At 37.8% G+C, this 20,465-nt stretch overlaps 1 protein-coding gene across 3 annotated transcripts in view; it reads right to left on the reverse strand.

The window, feature by feature from the left end:
- The window catches only part of LOC127882122 (cadherin EGF LAG seven-pass G-type receptor 1-like), a 60,974-nt gene that overhangs the window by 17,872 nt on the left and 22,637 nt on the right, over positions 1-20,465 (reverse strand). For all 3 annotated transcript variants that reach the window (XM_052430580.1, XM_052430581.1, XM_052430582.1), the window contains exons 5-17: positions 18,012-18,249; positions 12,659-12,863; positions 10,248-10,357; positions 7,837-8,087; positions 7,217-7,291; positions 6,590-6,759; positions 5,961-6,119; positions 5,332-5,445; positions 2,923-3,085; positions 2,257-2,519; positions 1,314-1,515; positions 744-940; positions 117-326 (exon numbers count right to left, since the gene is read on the reverse strand). In XM_052430580.1, coding sequence (XP_052286540.1) covers positions 117-326; positions 744-940; positions 1,314-1,515; positions 2,257-2,519; positions 2,923-3,085; positions 5,332-5,445; positions 5,961-6,119; positions 6,590-6,759; positions 7,217-7,291; positions 7,837-8,087; positions 10,248-10,357; positions 12,659-12,863; positions 18,012-18,249 — 2,357 coding nt within the window. The remainder of the gene's footprint in view (positions 1-116; positions 327-743; positions 941-1,313; positions 1,516-2,256; positions 2,520-2,922; positions 3,086-5,331; positions 5,446-5,960; positions 6,120-6,589; positions 6,760-7,216; positions 7,292-7,836; positions 8,088-10,247; positions 10,358-12,658; positions 12,864-18,011; positions 18,250-20,465) is intronic.

The following is a 20,465-nucleotide window of genomic DNA, read 5'->3' on the forward strand; positions in this document are numbered from 1 at the left end:
ACATATAAATGATATACTCAAACATAAATGAAGTACTCACATATAAATGATATACTCACATATAAATGATACACCCACATATAAATGATATAATGACATATAAATGATATACTCACATATAAATAATGGCTATCTCTTTCGCTGGTAAGGTTAAGTCCTGACTGTTTGTTTTCATAATCCAAGACACGATTAAGAATTCGAAGAGTGATGTTAATGTCATTGCCAAACATGGTATCAGTTGTGGTGGTAGAATTGCCGAGGGACTTTAGCAGGGTCCTCGCAACAAACGTGTTGATCTCCAAAGCTCCTGTTTCAATCTTTTCAATCTGAATACAAAATAGCAATCAATCATATTAGCATATTTGTAAGCAAAAAATAATTATTCAAATACACCCATCTTATGTTCATGTACTGAATCTGATTTTGATGAAATTATGTAAAGTTAAAGAAAGATTTAAATACTTTTACATATACATGGACTATTTCTTTTCATCTGTAAAAGGTCCCATATTAAATGAATTGTCCATAAAGAACATTGGCTGCTTGGCAATCAAGACCAGAGTTTGCCTTTTTCGTTTAATTAAAATGAATTAAACTTAAACCCTTCTAAACCAATATAACAGTCCAATCAGGAATTTCCAAGTAAAATGATGTAAAATAGCTATCTTTTACAATTTGGCCCATATTGATAGTGTTGTCCTCTAATTAAGTGAAGTCAATTTGTTCTCATCAGCCTTTCCTACCTGTCTCTGGTGGTCTAGGAACTGCAGGTTTGTACAGTTGAAGAAGTCTGGATCCTGCCAGAGCCCGTCCTGGGAGCAGTTACGTACCGCCTGCCCCACGGCCCTGTTGGGACACTCATGGGGGACTGCCACATTGGCTACCTCGGTGTCCCACCACATACCGTGGGAGAAGATGCGCGGGCATGCCTCATAGTCAACTGAAGGCAGAAGTGAGTGTCATAAACAATAATTGGTGAAATATGTTGTTTGGATGGTTAAGTCAATAACTTATGCTTTTTATATTAATTTAACACCTTGGTTTTACAAGAGCCAATCTACAGTTTAAAAAAAGGACATATGACCTTGTTAGACACTGGTGGCAAATTATCAATGCTAGTTTCATTTATTGTCTTCATGCATAATGTATTAATTTTACAAATTGATATAACTGCATCTCTTCAATTATTTTGAAAGGGTAAGTGTACTATTTATTTGTGTTTAATCAAATCTACAAAAAAGACTTACACAAATTAGTATGCATTTAGGAAATCTACACAACTTGGTGCATTAATGTTCAAAATTATGTTTTACCCATGCATCCATATTTCTGTGTTTCCTCGTCCTGTCTGATCTCTGCATACTTGCTGGGACACGTGTCACACCTGTGTCCAATGACTCCGTCGATACATGTGCATTGACCCGTGACTGCATGACACGCCAGGCCCACCGAGCCGTGACCATAGCAGTTGCACGGTAGACATATTGGGCTGCCAGGGGGGCGGTAGTAATTGCTCTGTAAAAATAATGTATTCTTAATTAATAATCTATACATGAAAGCAGTAGTAAATGTAGCAGTAGTAATTCATATTCATAGAGTCCACGAAAATGTTTGAATTGTATAACAATAGGAAAGAAATTGTACTGTCAACATTGGATTTATATTAAAACTGAACAAGAGCACCGCATAACGGGTGCCACGCTCAGCTTCAGGTGCAGTTTTGAATAAATGAAAGCTTGTCAGAATTTTTTTTTAGAGGTCACAGTGACCTTTGACCTAGTGACCCAAAAATGGCTGTGGCGTGTAGAACTCATTAAAGTGCAGCTACATATGAAGTTTCAATGTTGTAGGTGGAAGCACTTTCATTTTAGAACCATTGTTCAATAGGTTAACAAAATGTGAAGGTTTTAGCACGAAGCGGACGGCGATCAACATGATGAGCTGGCTATGACAATAACTCGGGTTTTCTCCGAAAACAGCCGAGCTAAAAATACCCTGACATACCACTTTGATACAGAATTAGGATTTGTGATCTCCAAGTATGAACTTCAAGTATGGTTCTTTTGCGTCATCAAAACTTCAGGACATCTAGCATTAGTGTGTTTCACACATGAACCACATAAGCAAAAAGGAAAACAAACCGAGTATATTCTTAACCAAGGTCGCAATGATCCACCTCTATCAATATTCAAAAACAATCCAAACACACACAAACTACAAGACTGATTTTAACAATGGCACCCAACATGTTCTTACCTTGCAAGAACACTCCCCGGTCTGTTTGTTGCAGTTTGGATTGAAGCCGTTGTCTGCGGTGCAGTTGTCTGGACACGGTCCACACACGGGGAACCCCCACCACTCCTTGGGGCATTCGCGCACAACTGTCTCACAGTACTTCCCGCTCTGCAGCTGTCCACACTCGCACACGTAGCTACCTCCAGCAGGGTGACGGCATGTTGCCATGTTCTTGCAGGGATTGTAGTTGGAACAAATGCTTTTACACTCCGGGCCCAAAGTTCCTAAGAGAAAAAGATCAATAAATAAATAAAAAAATTACTTGGTATCTTTTTTTCATCAGTTACAAACTATAATATATGAATCAGTTAACACTTATGACATATTCCAAATACATATTTATAGCCTGTTTATTTGCCTTAATTAGTTTATATTAGTTGTATGAAACTTAATATATTTATACACACAAGCGATGCATAAGTGGTCAATCCATTTCATCTCTTAATGTTGAACCTTAGTCAATATAATATTGAAAACATGTTCATTCTCAATCTTAAAGTATTTGTTAGCAACAAAACAACACCAATTTTCAGATTTTAGTGGAAACAATGCAATTTTCCCCAATCATAATACCCCCAGTCCAATTTCCAAAATAGTGAGAGAAAAAACCACTGGAGACTCTCTTACCTGGTGGACACTGGCAAGTGTAGCCTTGCCATGTGTTCACACACTGAGCAGATGGGCTACAGGGACTAGCAGTGCAGGCATCCCCGGAACTGCAGCCTTGTAGGGCATTTGACGCATTGACTGTCGTCAGCACAGAGTTCTGGGTGTTCCCCACCCGCACATTCTGAAAATACACATCAGGAAAAATATGTTTGTGCGATTCCGTATGTTAAACAACACAAAAGATAACGTTCTCAATAAAAAATGATTAGAATAGAGAATTCACTGAGAATTAAACTTAAGTTGAAATGTCTTACGCTAAATATTATGTTTACATTATTACATAAAACATCATGAAAAATCTGTGCCTGAACAAACACTTAACTCTATAACACCAAGTGATTATTTGCTAAATGAAAACAATATTATGCCTATGTCATGCAAAAAATCAAAGGTCCATCCTGAAAATATTGTATCTAATATTGATAAAATACAAATCAGCAGTCACGACAGTTTCTTGCTCACCAATAAAAGCCCTATGCCTTTTTAAAAGCAATTTGACAAGAAACCTTAGTAGACAAACTGAAAGGGAGATTCAATCAGTGGCATTGCAACTGGTCAATTAAATACAATATCAGAAACTCTAGCACACCCAAACTGCATGAATATCATGACTTCATAACCCTCATGTGTACACCTACATAACCCTAAGACTACCTGTGTACACCTACATAAACTTCAGACTACCTGTGTACACCTACATAAACCTCAGACTACCTGTGTACACCTTCATAAACCTCAGACTACCTGTGTACACCTACATAAACCTCAGACTACCTGTGTACACCTACATAAACCTCAGACTACCTGTGTACACCTACAAAAACCTCAGACTACCTGTGTACACCTTCATAAACCTCAGACTACCTTTATACACCTACATAACCCTCAGACTACCTATGTACACCTACATAACCCTCAGACTACCTTTATACACCTACATAACCCTCAGACTACCTGTGTACACCTACATAACCCTCAGACTATCTGTATACACCTACATAACCCTCAGACTACCTATGTACACCTACATAAACCTCAGACAACCTGTGTACACCTTCATAAACCTCAGACGACCTGTGTACACCTTCATAAACCTCAGACTACCTGTGTACACCTACAAAACCCTCAGACTACCTGTATACACCTACATAACCCTCAGACTACCTGTGTACACCTTCATAACCCTCAGACTATCTGTATACACCTACATAACCCTCAGACTATCTGTATACACCTACATAACCCTCAGACTACCTGTGTACACCTACATAACCCTCAGACTACCTGTGTACACCTTCATAAACCTCAGACTACCTGTATACACCTAAATAACCCTCAGACTACCTGTATACACCTACATAACCCTCAGACTACCTGTGTACACAGGCATAACCCTCAGACTACCTGTGTACACCTACATAACCCTCAGATTACCTGTATACACCTACATAACCCTCAGACTGCATTTATACACCTACATAACCCTCCGACTACCTGTGTAAACCTAAATAACCCTCAGACTACCTGTGTACACCTACATATCCCTCAGACTACCTGTGTACACCTACATAACCCTCAGACTACCTGTATACACCTACATAACCCTCAGACTACCTGTATACACCTACATAACCCTCAGACTACCTGTATACACCTTCATACCCCTCAGACTTTCCTGTGCACACCTACATAACCCTCAGACTACCTGTGTTAACCTATATAACCATCAGACTACCTGAATACACCTATATAATCCTCAGATTACATGTATACAGCTAAATAACCCTCAGACTACCTGTTGACACCTACATAACCCTCACACTACCTGTATACACCTACATAACCCTCACACTTTTGACTACCTGAATACACCTACATAACCCCCACACTACCTGTGTACACCTAATAACCCTCAGACTACCTGTATACACCTACATAACCCTCTGACTACATGTATACACCTACATAACCCTCAGACTACCTGTATACACCTACATAACCCTCTGACTACATGTATACACCTACATAACCCTCACACTACCTGTATACACCTACATAACCCTAAGACTACTTGTATACACCTACATAACCCTCTGACTACTTGTATACACCTACATAACCCTCTGACTACCTGTATACACCTACATAACCCTAAGACTACTTGTATACACCTACATAACCCTAAGACTACTTGTATACACCTACATAACCCTCACACTACCTGTGTACACCTACATAACCCTCAGACTACCTGTATACACCTACATAACCCTCAGACTACCTGTATACACCTACCTAACCCTAAGACTACCTGTATACACCAAGACGTATGGCCCCGGCATACACACTGATTATTTCCTTGCCTACCTGTATACAACCGGTGAAGTGGTTCCCGGTCTGTGAGTTCTCTAGACGTATGGCCCCCGCATACACACTGGTTATTTTCTTGCCTATCAGGGTGCTCTGCAGCTTCACAGTTTTCTGGAGAAAAATGAAATCATCAAAGTCAAACAAACAATACCTGTTCACACTTTACACAACAATGCAAAACATCAATTGCTGTCATATAATGGTATTTTAATTTAGATACAAGGTTTTTTACTTAATATTCATATTAGATCAACCAATATGCATTTTGAACTGAAAATAAATGCTTTCTAAATTAAATCCCAAGGTTTCACATAGAGGTGCTTATAGTTAATATAATATTGAGCATTGTTTTGTTGTGAAGCTGTGAAAGTTATTGTTGGCAGAAATTTGGTTATTTGAGAAGAGAATCAAAGTTTTCAAGCCTGCTAAAGCAGGCTTATTGCACCCTACATTGTATTTTAAAATAACGCTGATGGAAATGAGTCAAACTTCAATAAGCATTTATGTATTGAATTAAAAAAAAAACTGTTGACCTTTATCATGTTGTTTTTATCAAGTAATCTATTTGATATTTTTCTGCCAAGAAGGTACAAGTATACAGCATGTATACAAGCACTTTAACCCACCTCTCTTTGCCCGTAGTTCAACAGCATGACCATGCTCCCATTCTCCAGCCAGCGTGTCTCAAAATAGTGCCACTCTCCGTCGTTCACGGCAACGGAATCAAATCTGAATGTCTGGGAGATTGTGTTCACATAGGTGTACTCAATGAAGCCTTTCTTGATCTGTGAACACAACACAAGGATTCTGGTAATTTTGTGTTACAGTTCCAGCATTCTGTGTTGAAGTTCTTGCATAACAAAACAAACCGATATGCTTCTCATGCTGGAATTGTTTTTAATATCAAACAAATTTAATAATCAATACGTCCAACTTCCCTAAAAAAAAATTCTAGATTAAATGGAAAGTTTCATAAATCAGAAATGAGACAACAAATTTTAAATTTGATAGTAGATCATTGAATATTATTACTTTGGACAAAATACATGTAAAGACATTTTTTTAATTCTCCAAATAAGGTTGCATAAAATGAATGCTTACGATGAATACTTGAAATGTTTTGAATACAAAACGTCAAATGTGAAGGTGTGTTTTTGGAAACAATAAGGTGAAGGATATTCTACTCTTCACTTTCCACATCCACACCTACATATAATACTTGAAAATCAAGCAAAATTTCAAATTAACAACAAACCTCTATGTGCACTTTTTCACGGTCTTGTGATTGTAGAAACAGTAGTGTGCCATTTTCTGCTCTCGTCCTGAAAGATATCCCGTTGAACCAGGTGAGGTAGACATTGGGTATCAGCTCTGTCTGGTACGTCAGGAACCCACCACCGGTCAGCCTGCGAGCTGCCTCAATAGCTACAGAGTTTTAAACATGAGAACTGATAAATATTTGAATATTGTAAGCTGTATATTGACCAGGGCTTGTGCTGGACCGAAATTTCGTTGAGCCAACCAGTTTACTTTTGATGACGGGAAACAACCTAGGGATTTAATTATTACAATAATAATCATATAACATGTTTTAAGTTTTAGTTGATAGGTTGAGAAATGTGATAGTAGTACAAACTAATACAATTTATGCAGACAGTCTCCAACAAAATGACTCCAATAAAAACCCTCCCTGCAGGTGTATAAACTATCAATGACACACAGAAGATTCTTCAGAATTCAGTACAGAACAAGATACATGAACATGCCATAAACACACACAATATGTAGTACTGACTGAATTCTCAGACATGCAATAATTACACATGCAAATTCTTATCAAGAAGAGATTTCAGCTGTGAATGCTGAGTGACAAGTAACTCACACTGACTGCAGTCCTTGCCAGCCCACATGCTAGGACATTGACAATGGTAGCTGTCCCACCCTTCGATACATGTACCTGCAAACAGAATCATAGTAACACTCAGATCTATTTCAGAACAAAACAGGTGTATGTTCATACCATAATATTGAAATTCAAAATCAAAATTTCACATGTTGCACATGTTAAAAGCAAAATACATTACCATTTGGTCTATGGCACATTTTATCTTATGATAAGTGTTAATATAAACACAGTTCTCCTAATTGGATGGGCACAACACCCAGCCTCCCTTAAGGTTCCACCCTGCTCCCCTTGGAGCCCCACCCTGCTCCCTTGAAGCCCCACAATGCCTTTTTTTATCTGCTCCATTTAATATAGCATATTTTATATGAAGTTTCAATAAACTACTAAATATTCACAGTGAAAATATGTTTTATTAATAATAAAACAATGCTTTAAATAAAAATACCTTTAATATACAAAAAGATATACAATTCATAATTGAAAATTTGCAACAGGGATAAAATGACTAAGCACACTAAATAGCCCTTTTGACAAAAGAGTACCCTGCCCTTTATTAAATCCTAGCTGTAGCACTGTAAGCATTTTGCCCCACTTACCCCCATGCTGACATGGCCCGCTCTTGCAAAAGTCTTCTTTCGCAGCACACCCGGCAACAGTTTCGATATTCTCCACAAATCTGTTAAAGTCTAGGAGCTGGTTGTCGATGTAGAAGTCCCTCATGCAGCCCACGTAGTCCTTGTTGTGCACGGTGAAGTTGGAGGGCAGGGAGGGGAGACCACCCACCTGCAGCGGGCCCGTTAGGTCCAAAAGCTTCGGGCAGTTGAATATGTTGCCCTCCTTTGCACAGCTAGTAACAAAATATGTACATGCTTCTATACCATGCTTCTATATTAGTCTTGATTACATGGCAGTTTCAAGGCAATCAAGCTTAACCTTTCAGGTAAGCAAAAGATAAAAATTTTAAATGACAATTACGAGGCAGTAATCCCAGTTTTGTGTTTATCTACAAAATGAAGCCCTGTCTGGAATTAATAATTGTTCATAAATATAAATAATTACAACTGTTTATCAAAAGAAAGAGCTTTTTGTCCGCTACGTCTTTTTAATTCAGTACTGAACAAAACATTCATTTGGCAAGAAACGGAATAAATATTGCATGATACTGCCTGTAAAATGACTCAAGATGATTTACAGGTCTGCTAGTATTATTAGCATAAGATGATTTACAGGTCTGCTAGTAGTATTAGCATAATAAAATGCGTGATACATTTTTAAAAATCTGTAAAACATATGTTGCATCCATTACTTTTGAACTTAATGAACAGGTGTCAAACTCATTTATTACATCCATCAGCCAATGTTGAAATGAAGTTTGCAATGACGGTTCACAGTTAAATTAAGTATAATCCCATTTGATTCTCTGGTATAACATTGGAAATATGGAACATTGTTTTCGCCACCCCTGGGCAGGAGCAATGCGCCTGGCAATCATAACTACAAGTACTACAGTTGCCTAACTCTGGCGCAAATATCTGTGACCCCACAGCTGACCCCACGGCGGCACATGTGTAGTTGATGGCAGCCCCGTACATAACTTACTCTGGCGCAAATGTCTGTGACCCCACAGCTGACCCCATGGCGGCCCACGTGTAGTTGATGGCAGCCCCGTACATTACTTACTCTGTCGCAAATGTATGTGACCCCACAGCTGACCCCATGGCGGCACACGTGTAGTTGATGGCAGCCCCGTACATTACTTACTCTGGTGCAAATGTCTTTGACCCCACGGCGGCACACCTGTAGTTGATGGCAGCCCCCTACATTACTTACTCTGGCGCAAATGTCTGTGACCCCACGGCTGACCCCATGGCGGCACACGTGTAATTGATGGCAGCCCCATACATTACTTACTCTGGCGCAAATGTCTGTGACCCCCACGGCGGCACACCTGTAGTTGATGGCAGCCCCATACATTACTTACTCTGGCGCAAATGTCTGTGACCCCACGGCTGACCCCATGGCGGCACACGTGTAGTTGATGGCAGCCCCATACATTACTTACTCTGGCGCAAATGTCTGTGACCCCACGGCGGCACACCTGTAGTTGATGGCAGCCCCATACATTACTTACTCTGGCGCAAATGTCTGTGACCCCACGGCGGCACACCTGTAGTTGATGGCAGCCCCATACATTACTTACTCTGGCGCAAATGTCTGTGACCCCACGGCTGACCCCATGGCGGCACACATGTAGTTGATGGCAGCCCTGTACATTACTTACTCTGGCGCAAATGTCTGTGACCTCACGGCTGACCCCATGGCGGCACACCTGTAGTTGATGGCAGCCCCATACATTACTTACTCTGGCGCAAATGTCTGTGACCTCACGGCTGACCCCATGGCGGCACACATGTAGTTGATGGCAGCCCTGTACATTACTTACTCTGGCGCAAATGTCTGTGACCTCACGGCTGACCCCATGGCGGCACACATGTAGTTGATGGCAGCCCCGTACATTACTTACTCTGGCGCAAATGTCTGTGACCCCACGGCGGCACACGTGTAGTTGATGGCAGCCCTGTACATTACTTACTCTGGCGCAAATGTCTGTGACCCCACGGCCGCACACGTGTAGTTGATGGCAGCCCCGTACATTACTTACTCTGGCGCAAATGTCTGTGACCCCACGGCGGCACACGTGTAGTTGATGGCAGCCCCGTACATTACTTACTCTGGTGCAAATGTCTGTGACCCCACGGCGGCACACGTGTAGTTGATGGCAGCCCCGTACATTACTTACTCTGGCGCAAATGTCTGTGACCCCAGGTCGGCACACGTGTAGTTGATGGCAGCCCCGTACATTACTTACTCTGGTGCAAATGTCTGTGACCCCACAGCGGCACACGTGTAGTTGATTGCAGCCCCGTACATTACTTACTCTGGCGCAAATGTCTGTGACCCCACGGCGGCACACGTGTAGTTAATGGCAGCCCCATACATTACTTACTCTGGTGCAAATGTCTGTGACCCAACGGCTGCACATGTGTAGTTGATGGCAGCCCCGTACATTACTGCTATCTCCGTCTCACAGTTCTCCCCCACAGTCACTGTGGCAGTCTGCAAGAGAATGAACCCATGTAAGTCTTCGACACAGAACTGTGAATGTTATCAAACTCAAACTCAGTCATCACTTAAAAAATTGACCAATGAGAATACTTGGTACAATTATGTATTGATTTTCCTTGGTTTAAGATGCACTATTTAGAATTGAGCTCAAGAATGTTGTAGTTGTGAGATTATACTGATCATATCTATAAGCATAATTTATATATCATATTATTACGCTAAAATCTTTTAAAATTATGAGTTATGTTTTTCTGGTTGTTTGAAGAAGTGGGTTTGTTTTGTTGTTGCAGTTTTTGTTTTGTGTGTGTTATTGTTGTATTATGTGTGTTTTTGTTGTTGTTGCTGTTTTTGTTGGATGGGGGAGTAACTTAATGGCTTCCTTAACAGTTGTTTTTTAACGATAGACTTGCCTTCAATAATGAAATACAAATAAGCATTTCCATTTCAAATAAATCATTTAAATACACAAAATGCAGTCTGATCATTGAGTCAACATGGGACATTGATAACATGTGACAATCATCACATAGATTCGATTTTACTGCATTGGCATGTGTTCATAATGTACAACTTACCCAAACATAATTGCAAGCAATCGCTAACCCTTTAATCAAAAACCTTGTCAATCACTTTCCAACATGCACTAATCTTTCATAAAATTCTGAAAGAGAGACCATACAATCAAACACCCCTAGGACAATAAAATCAATGGACATTGTACGCCAATTTAATTATTATTTAAGCAAACTGCCTTTCACAGACAAATACAATACAACCTAGATAGAATAGTGCAAATATTGAATGGGAACCCATTATATCAATAATTCTTTTTTTTCGCAAGAGAGATTAGTAAACAAGCATTTCAGAATTCAATTTTTCAGATGAAAAGATTTGTTTAACAAACTTTGACAGGTAAATTGATTTAAACAGCCTATTTTGAAAGGTATCCCACATAAAGGTATTTACAAGTGGAAGAATGAGGGCTAAACTGATTTTTGATTTAACACACACAATCATGTTACACATGCTAAATAAACATTGAATTGAAAATTGTAATAAAATAAGTGCTTTGAAAATATGCACACATACAAACTATAAAGCCAACTATGTTAATTATTTCACTAAATATTTTTTTTTATTATTGCAAATTGTATTCTGTATGTTGATGTATGTAGACCATGTTTTTAAATAGATGAACTACAATAGAAATCTTATAAACACATTAGTGGTTAAAGTACAGTAAAAGAAAAAAAGGGTGAATCTTAACAATATTAAATTGTCCAAGGTGCTAAAGTAGACATATTTATAAATCTAGCAATCTTTGCAAAAGTGCCTGCCCAGCAGTTCCAACCACCGAAAGTTATTTGGATGGTTATATTCTGAAATGTCCGTTTGCATTACAAACTAAATATTTACATGTTAGCATGTTCGCATCTTTTTTAATGCCCAAATCTTTTTTAACTGGCCACTTTTAAAATGCCGCTCTGGATGACTAAGTCGTTGTTTAGCCACTTTTGAGATGACTTATATAAGAGAACCAAAACATTGTATCGTACACAAGCATTGAGGGTGCAATAATTTATGAAGATGATCCACAACAAATACTCTTAAAATATAGTTGAAGCCTAACTGCCAATAATCCAATAACTCAACTGTCAGATTTCACATCAATGATTAAAGCAGTGACCACTCAGGCAGCGCATTCATTGTATATGCCCACAATTACCCAGCAATCAGTGTAAATATGACATCACTTTTGACAGCATAATTGCCCGCTCACCCATACATATTAGCCAATCCTATTAGCACCCAGCCCTGTACTACCAGTGTCATCAATGGGCCCCCCGCTGATCAAGTGCTATGACCAAGAGTGCAGAAATTAGGTAAACGACAATTATGACATTTTCAGCCATCCAGGTAGGCAATTAAAGGTTACTGAACTAGAAAATAGATTTTTACTGTTACTGGTCTAATTTATGTAAAGGTCAACACCAGGATTCTATGTTTTGTACCTCTGTTTGTGTTATTGAATTTTCACAATGTTTGGCAATCTGAACTTTTATTTTCCTACCTATTTCAATAATAACAATATAATTTCCTAACATAATACATATTCATTTTCATTGCACAGCTTTTGAATTAAACTACTTGTCTATCAAAAGCATAAACAAGTATGAAAATCAGAAATTAATAGAGTAAAAATGGTCAGTCTTTTGCATGAAAATTTAAGACTTCCTATTCCATCAATCATTTAAAAACTGATAAAATGGTACAAACTGAATCTTGACTTACTGTGTTCCCGTAATCCACAATGACCTGGTGCCACTTTCCATCGTTTACCCCGCCCATGACATACGGCAACACTTTCACAATCTCTGCCCCAGTGGAGAACGAAAACTGGATCTGAGAGTCTATAATCTCCAGAGCTATAAAGTCGTGAAGTTCGTTGAAGCGGCCATTGTAGAAAAGCAGTCCATTGCGCTCTTGTGTTGCGAATCTGAAATTGCAGTTGGTTTTATATTATATTTATTTTCATAATTGGGATTTATGCATGAGCTTTGGTTGTGAAAAAAGAGTGATACATCTAAGCATTGGAAAACAAAGCTGTTTTTCTTGTTTGCAAGAATGATGGAGGAAAGGCTATTGTTCAAAGTGTTTGAACCTACATAATCTGGTACAATAGTTGCCCCATGTTTGTTTTAGTTACATCATAATGTTAAAAAGCTTACAATTTGTGAGATTTGTGGTGATGAATTAATTGCAACACACAACAATAATATTATGAAAGAACAAGAGACGTGTTTGTCAGAAACACAATGCTCCCTATTGCGCCGCTTTGAAATAAAATTTCAATATATCATTTGACAGGTTTACAAGTTATCTCCCTTTTAATGCTTATTACTTCCCTTGGATTTTTTTTACTTTTGACCTTGAAGGATGACCTTGACCTTTCACCACTCAAAATGTGTAGCTTTATTAGATTCACATGCATGCCAAATATCAAAAGTTGCTATCTTCAATATTCAAAAAGTTATGACCAAACTTTAACGAAGGTTAAAGTTTTGGTTAAAGTTTTGGGACACACACAATGAATGAATGAATGAATGACAGGCTGACAGATAGGCCAAAAACAATATACCCCCGATTTTTCGATCTGGGGGCATAAAAAAACAACACTGTTTGGTGAAAAAAAGTGGTAGATGCAGTCTTGGCCGTAACCCGCTCGACCGTCAACCGGGTCGAGTGGTTTTTGGGTCGGTCCAGTGAAAATTCCAAGCCGGTAGCCCGATGGGTCGAGTGCTTTTTTTCATGTCCGAACTTAGTAACAAGTCCGAAATAGCTTCATATAAACGCTAATTCAAAACTGGATTGGTTGTTTCCCTTGTGCACTTATTGATTAGACGCTTATCGAACAGTGTTGTAAGACGATCTCGCGAGACGCTATAACAATTATTACTACTGGGTGTAGAACTTGCGGCATTCATTTATTTTAATGTATTTTCTGTGTTATTTTGAGCGCGCATCGCACAAACTTCAACCGCAAAATGAGAATGAAGGAAGCAACACAAAATATGAACAACAAAATGAAAATAATTCCAAACGTCATGGAAAAATATTCGGTCTTTGCTTCGTTTTGATGTCTCCAAGGAATTTGATTATGCGCCTGCATTGCTGACTTGCTGGTATGTGCATGTCATAAATAATGTTAAACAAGAGCACCGCCTTGCGGGTGCAGACCGCTCATCTATTTTCTTTTTAAAGGTGAAGGGACTCTCATTTTCAATCACAAAGGAGGGAGGAGTGGAGTGAAGAGGGGTGTATAGTGTGGGGTTGTGGACATTTATTACATTATCTTCCAAAAAAGCGAAAAAAAAAAAAAAAAAAAAAAAAAATCGGGGGGGGGGTATAGTGTGAGGGTGTGGTGATAATTTGTGAGATGATCTTAAAAAAAAAAAAAAAAAAAAAAAAAAAATCAAAAAAAAAATTTGGGGGGGGGTGGGGGGGTGGGGTGGGGGTATAGTGTGAGGGTGTGGTGGTCATTTGTGAGATGATCTTATAAAAAAAAAAAAAAAAAAAAAAATTAGGGGGGGGGGGAGGGGGGGAGGGGGGGGAGGGCACGGGGGATGGTTTGGGTGAAGTCTATTGTGGTATGTCAGGTAAGAGTAGTTTCATCAAAGTATCAATCAAATCTAATCATAAATAAAGAAGTTATGGCAATTTTAGCAAAATTTAATAATTTGACCTTGAGAGTCAAGGTCATTCAAAGGTCAAAGTAAAATTCAAGTTGCCAGGTACAGTAACCTCATGATAGCATGTAAGTATTTGAAGTTTGAAAGCAATAGCCTTGATACTTCGAGTGGATCGAAACACAAAATTTAACCATATATTAAAAGTTACTAAGTCAAAAAAGGGCCATAATTCCGTAACAATGACAACCAGAGTTATGCAACTTGTCCTTTTACTGTACCCTTATGATAGTTTGTGAGTGTTCCAAGTATGAAAGCAATATCTATGATACTTTAGGGGTAAAGTGACCAAAACATAAATCTTAACCAAATTTTCAATTTTCTAAGTATAAAGGGCCCATAATTCCGTCCAAATGCCAGTCAGAGTTACATAACTTTGCCTGCACCGTCCCCTTATGATAGTTCATAAATCTTGCAAGTATGAAAGCAATAGCTTTGATACTGTAGGAATAAAGTGGACCTAAACACAAAACTTAATCAAATTTTCAATTTTCTAAGTATAAAAAGGGCACATAATTCTGTCAAAATGCCAGTCAGAGTTACATTACTTTGCCTGCACAGTCCCCTTATGATAGTTAGTAAGTGTTGCAAGTATGAAAGCAATAGCTTTGATGCTTAAGGAATAAAATGGACCTAAACACAAAACTTAACCAAAATTGTCAATTTTCTAAGTATAAAAAGGGCACATAATTCTGTCAAAATGCATGCCAGAGTTATCTAACTTTGCCTGCCCAGTCCCCTCATGATAGTAAGTAAGTGTACCAAGTTTGAATGCAATAGCATTGATACTTACTGAGAAAAGTGGAACTAAACGCAAAACTTAACCAAAATTTGCAATTTTTTAAGTACAAAAAGGGCACATAATTCTGTCAAAATGCACGCCAGAGTTATCTAACTTTGCCTGCCTAGTCCCCTCATGATAGTAAGTAAGTGTACCAAGTTTGAATGCAATAGCATTGATACTTTCTGAGAAAAGTGGACCTAAACGCAAAACTTAACCGGACGCCGACGCCAACGCCAACGCCAACGCCAACGCCAACGCCGACGCCAAGGTGATGACAATAGCTCATAATTTTTTTTCAAAAAATAGATGAGCTAAAAAAGCAATTAAATATCATGCACTTTGCAAGTATAGTTTTTTTGTACAGATAAAGTTTATCTGTCAAGGTACAAATCCTGAAAGTAAATTCAAATGTGTATTATACTGCATTTTAGATGCTGGTAAAATCGGCAAGTCGGCGATAAACCATTTGTGGCTTAGGCCATAGAACTACTGCTACAAATGTCGTTTTAGATTTAGAATACTCAGACGTTTGGGAAGAAAAGTTGCCTTCTTGTGCTACTTCTTATGCACAGATATTATTGCTAGTTTTACATTTTATTTACTTTATTCATATATTTGTTTGGAAAATTTATATCATGTTATAACATTGTTTTTTTCAGGCCGCCTTAAGGAGCATACATAATGTGTCAGACCTGGATGTCAGAGACTCAGACAATGACCATGATTGAATGGAGATGTCTGTTCACATTGTTTAAATTTTTTTGTCAGACATTAACTGTGAATAAAAACAGAATCAAGTGTGTTAATCTTTATTGTTCTATGTTTCTTCAATACAAACATACATGTTGTTATATATGTAACAAAATTGTAACTTTTAATTCGGGCTAGTTAAAATTGATTCGAGCTAGTGAAATTTCAAAGCTGGTAGCCCAACCGGGCTAGTGCCTTAAAACAATTAATGCCAAGACTGCTTAGATGACTTAATTCTTTTAGCTTCTCTTCTATTTTTTTTATACAGCAGACTATGGCCAAATCCAATAAATTGTCGCTATAAAAAGCAGAGGGCAATTATATCGGTACCTATCAAAGTAAAATTGCTTTTGAAAGGCTAGCATTCATGTTATTTTAGTTAGCTTAATTATATTCAGTACATTTAATCCTCAAAGCATTTTAAAAATATTAACCACTGCTATTCAATTAGAAATTATTGACAATTTTCGTCAAATTGTCAAATTGTCAAAATCACTCTTCATCAATGGATAATTTGTTCAAGGACTTAAAGGCATGATGCCAACATCTAAGTGCGAGAGTATTCTACAAAAATAACTATAAAAAACTTAATGGATTAGTATAGCATGAGAACCATTGAAGCAAATGAAGTTTGACTAAAGAATTGCAATTATTTGTGTTTTTTCACTTTACACAAAAATAAAGCTTGCTACATACTTACATCTCCCACACCCCAACATCAAGTCAAGATTAAATTTTAATTTTAAGTTACAGAGACTTGAAGTCAAAGTTGAATCTTGACTTTGTTAGCAGGGTGGGTGAAAGTATGCAAAAAACAAGAACATAATGCCCTTATAAAGAAAAACTGCATGAAGAACACTTTTTTTTAATAATGTGAAGCTAACCAGAAACATATATGTCAAACCCGTGTTTTACAGTTGTAGGACAACCTTGTAAAAGTACCTCGTTTAATGGGAAAGTGTCAATTCTTTTCTTCAACCACAATGTATGACATTCTTTACTGAACACACACCTTTAATCAGCTGATTTATATCGTTGAACTGCTAGGTTTATTAACAAAAGTGCTCGCATTTAACTGCCCTTTCAAAATCATTATATAGGCCTAGGAATGATTATGACTGACAATTCAATATTCTGTGAGGCATATTTTGCTGTTAATACGATAAGATGAATTTTGTTTGCTTTTTTCAGGACAGAGAATGTCAAAGTGATTCATAATATTGATTTTTCTGTTACAATTATGGCAATAAAGAATTGTACGATTTCGGCACATCAAAGATTAGAATACTTGCTGGTTAAGTACACAACATTTTCCTGTTTTAAAAACTCGATAAAGGAAAACCGTGATAAAACAGTGATAAGAGTTGTGAGATTTTTTATTTTTTAAACACAGCAGAAAATGTGTCTCAGACTTTAATTTGTTTTTTAATAATAATTTAAACAACCACTTTCACAACTCGTGTAATGAAGAGATATAAATGACTATATAAACACTAAAATTAATATAATGCTTGCGGAACATTGTTTGATAAAGATTTGTTAAAATAAATTTGTAAAGGTTTTAAAAAACAAATATGGTAACGAAATTGTGTATTGATAAGAAAACTTTACACTACGACCTGGTAATATCAAGAGCAGCCGTCTTGTATATCTGATGACAAGTAGATTTTGTTTGAATTGCACCTTATGAAACATGATGTCCATTTAATTTTCAATCCAATTTGTGTAAACAGAAATAAATCACTGCCAGATTAAAATTGGTTATTAAGGGCAAATCCCTTAAATACATATTCAATTCAACATTTTTATTAAAAACACAAAACATAATGAGTATAAGTTATTTCAGCTTTTTTTTAATACAAACCTCAGTTTTATCTGAAACCTGTTGCGAGACTTCATGGTCGGATATGTCAGAAATGACCCTCTCTGGAAGCTCCTGGTGTTTAGCTGACAGAACTGGTTGGCATGGTTACTGTTGGGACAGCCCTCACACCGGTACCCCCCTTCAATCAGGGGCACGCAATGGGATGGGGCAGGGCATGCATCGCTCGGGCAGGCCGTGTTCTCATACTTGGCGGTGGTGTCAATTTCGCAGTGCTTCCCTGGAAATGAAAAAAATGAGGAATAAGAAAGTTGCAGTTATTAGTGTTTGTGATTCTGTATTTGCTGATATTTTTTTATTTGCATAAACAGGTTATATTAAATTGTGTAAATAATACAATATTATCCCAATAATTGGAGATAATTTAGTATGAAGTAATTAAAGATGTACATGCAACAACGTATTTGGATAAATATTCTGATATTGTATGAATGGAAAATAATCCCTAAACAATAGCTAAGGAAAGGTAAATTAGTCTATTATTACATTAACCTGTGTGAAATGTGCATAACTTGTCATAGACGCACAGTTTCTTTTTTTTTATTTGAGAGTATTCAAATTATAGCTTAATCTGAACTGATTGTTTGGTACAATTCACAACATGTTAGAAACAATTGCATTTAATACATGCATAGAATAAATTATACAGTTTGACATGGGGCAAAATGTGTTTTAACAGAGATAAAGTGAAAAGACCACAGAACGTTTGTATTCAGATTTTATCATGATGTCCATGCAGGCCTAATGATGTGTGAAACAGCTTGGTAGCTGGAGATCTGTAACGGTTAACAGTACACAGAATAATGAGCATCTTGCAAAGACTGCTGAATGTCACTCTTTTTTTCAAATGATAAATCAATAGGCACACAAGGCACATACACAAAATATCAGGAGAATGTCGAATCATGGGACTCAAAAATTGCCATGTTACGTTTGTATAAACTTTGAAATGGTGTTGCAGTCTGAACAACATATTAAACTGAATGTCCACTTATGTTCTACTTTACAATAATTACACAATTACATTTGATTTTATTGTTGAATGATTCAAAAGCTATGATTCTGCTGCTGTTGCTGCTGCTAATGATGATGGTGATTTGGGTGGGATTTTTCCCTTTAACTGTTGAGCTGTTTGGCAATTACTAGTAAAACACCCAGATAATTGTTCGGCAAAACAGACAAGAAAATGGTCACATCTAAATGACCAGTAGAGACCAAACAAAGTAAATTGCCTGAACAACAAAACAAATTGACCATTTGAGCACCACTTAAAAGGGAACCCTCAGTAAACACTCTCATAAAGATGCACAGTTGTGATACTGAACCCTATGTATGGGCTGTTTATGTGTGTTTAATAGAAAACATGTGAGCAATTGTAGAATTTATGGGGACAATTATTTTAAAGATCAGATTTTTATAGCCCCAAAATTGACTTTTGTGACTGGAAGATACAGTATTCTGTCTTCTTACTGCAAAAGCTAAAATGATCAACTTGCATACTGGTACAATGTATACCCCAATGTATAATAGAATTGTAAATAGTTTTCTAATTAAAGTTTTAAATGGTCAACAAATGATAGGTTTCATCATCAGAAGTTCAGAACAAGGGCTGTTTGTAAAACATGCATGCCCCCCTATATGGGATATAAGTTGTAGTAGCAGCCATTGTGTGAATACGTTTTTTGTCATAGTGAACAACGGTGGTGGTGGTGGTGGTGGTGGTGGTGGTGGTGGTGGTGGTGGTGGTGGTGGTGGTGGTGGTGGTGGTGGTGGTGGTGGTGGTGGTGGTGGTGGCGGCGGTGGCGGCGGTGGTTGTGGTGGTGGTGGTAACGTAGCATTACAATAACAAAACTTAAGAATGATCAAATGGGAAAAGTTAACCTAGCACTGGCAGTAAATATGGGGCTCATTTACAGGTCATATTTGGAATCTCTGCTGTAAAATGAGATTTTAAATGAATTTAAGGGAGGCAAATGCTGTAACAAAAAGAACACGCATAAATGGTAGTTGATTCCCTTGTTTGAACCATGCTAAATCCTTAAAATGCATATTTTTAGTAACTGTGACCTTCACCTGTGACCTTGACCTTTGACCTAGTGACCTCAAAATCAATAGGGGTCATTTGCGAGTCATGATCAATGTACCTATGAAGTTTTATGATCCTAGGCCCAAGCGTTCTTGAGTTATCGTCTGACAACCACCTGGTGGACGGACTGACCGACAGACAGACAGACAGACAGACAGACAGACATACTGACATGAGCAAAGCAATATACCCCCTCTGGTGGTGGTGGTGGTGGTAACGTAGCATTACAATAACAATACTTAAGAATGATCAAATCGGAAAAGGTAACCTAGCACTGGCAGTAAATATTTACAGGTCATATTTGGAATCTCTGCTGTAAGATGAGATTTTAAATGAATTTAAGGGAGACA

The sequence above is a fragment of the Dreissena polymorpha genome, chromosome 5, assembly GCF_020536995.1.
Source record: "Dreissena polymorpha isolate Duluth1 chromosome 5, UMN_Dpol_1.0, whole genome shotgun sequence".
In the NCBI taxonomy this organism is placed as follows: Eukaryota; Metazoa; Mollusca; class Bivalvia; order Myida; family Dreissenidae; genus Dreissena; species Dreissena polymorpha.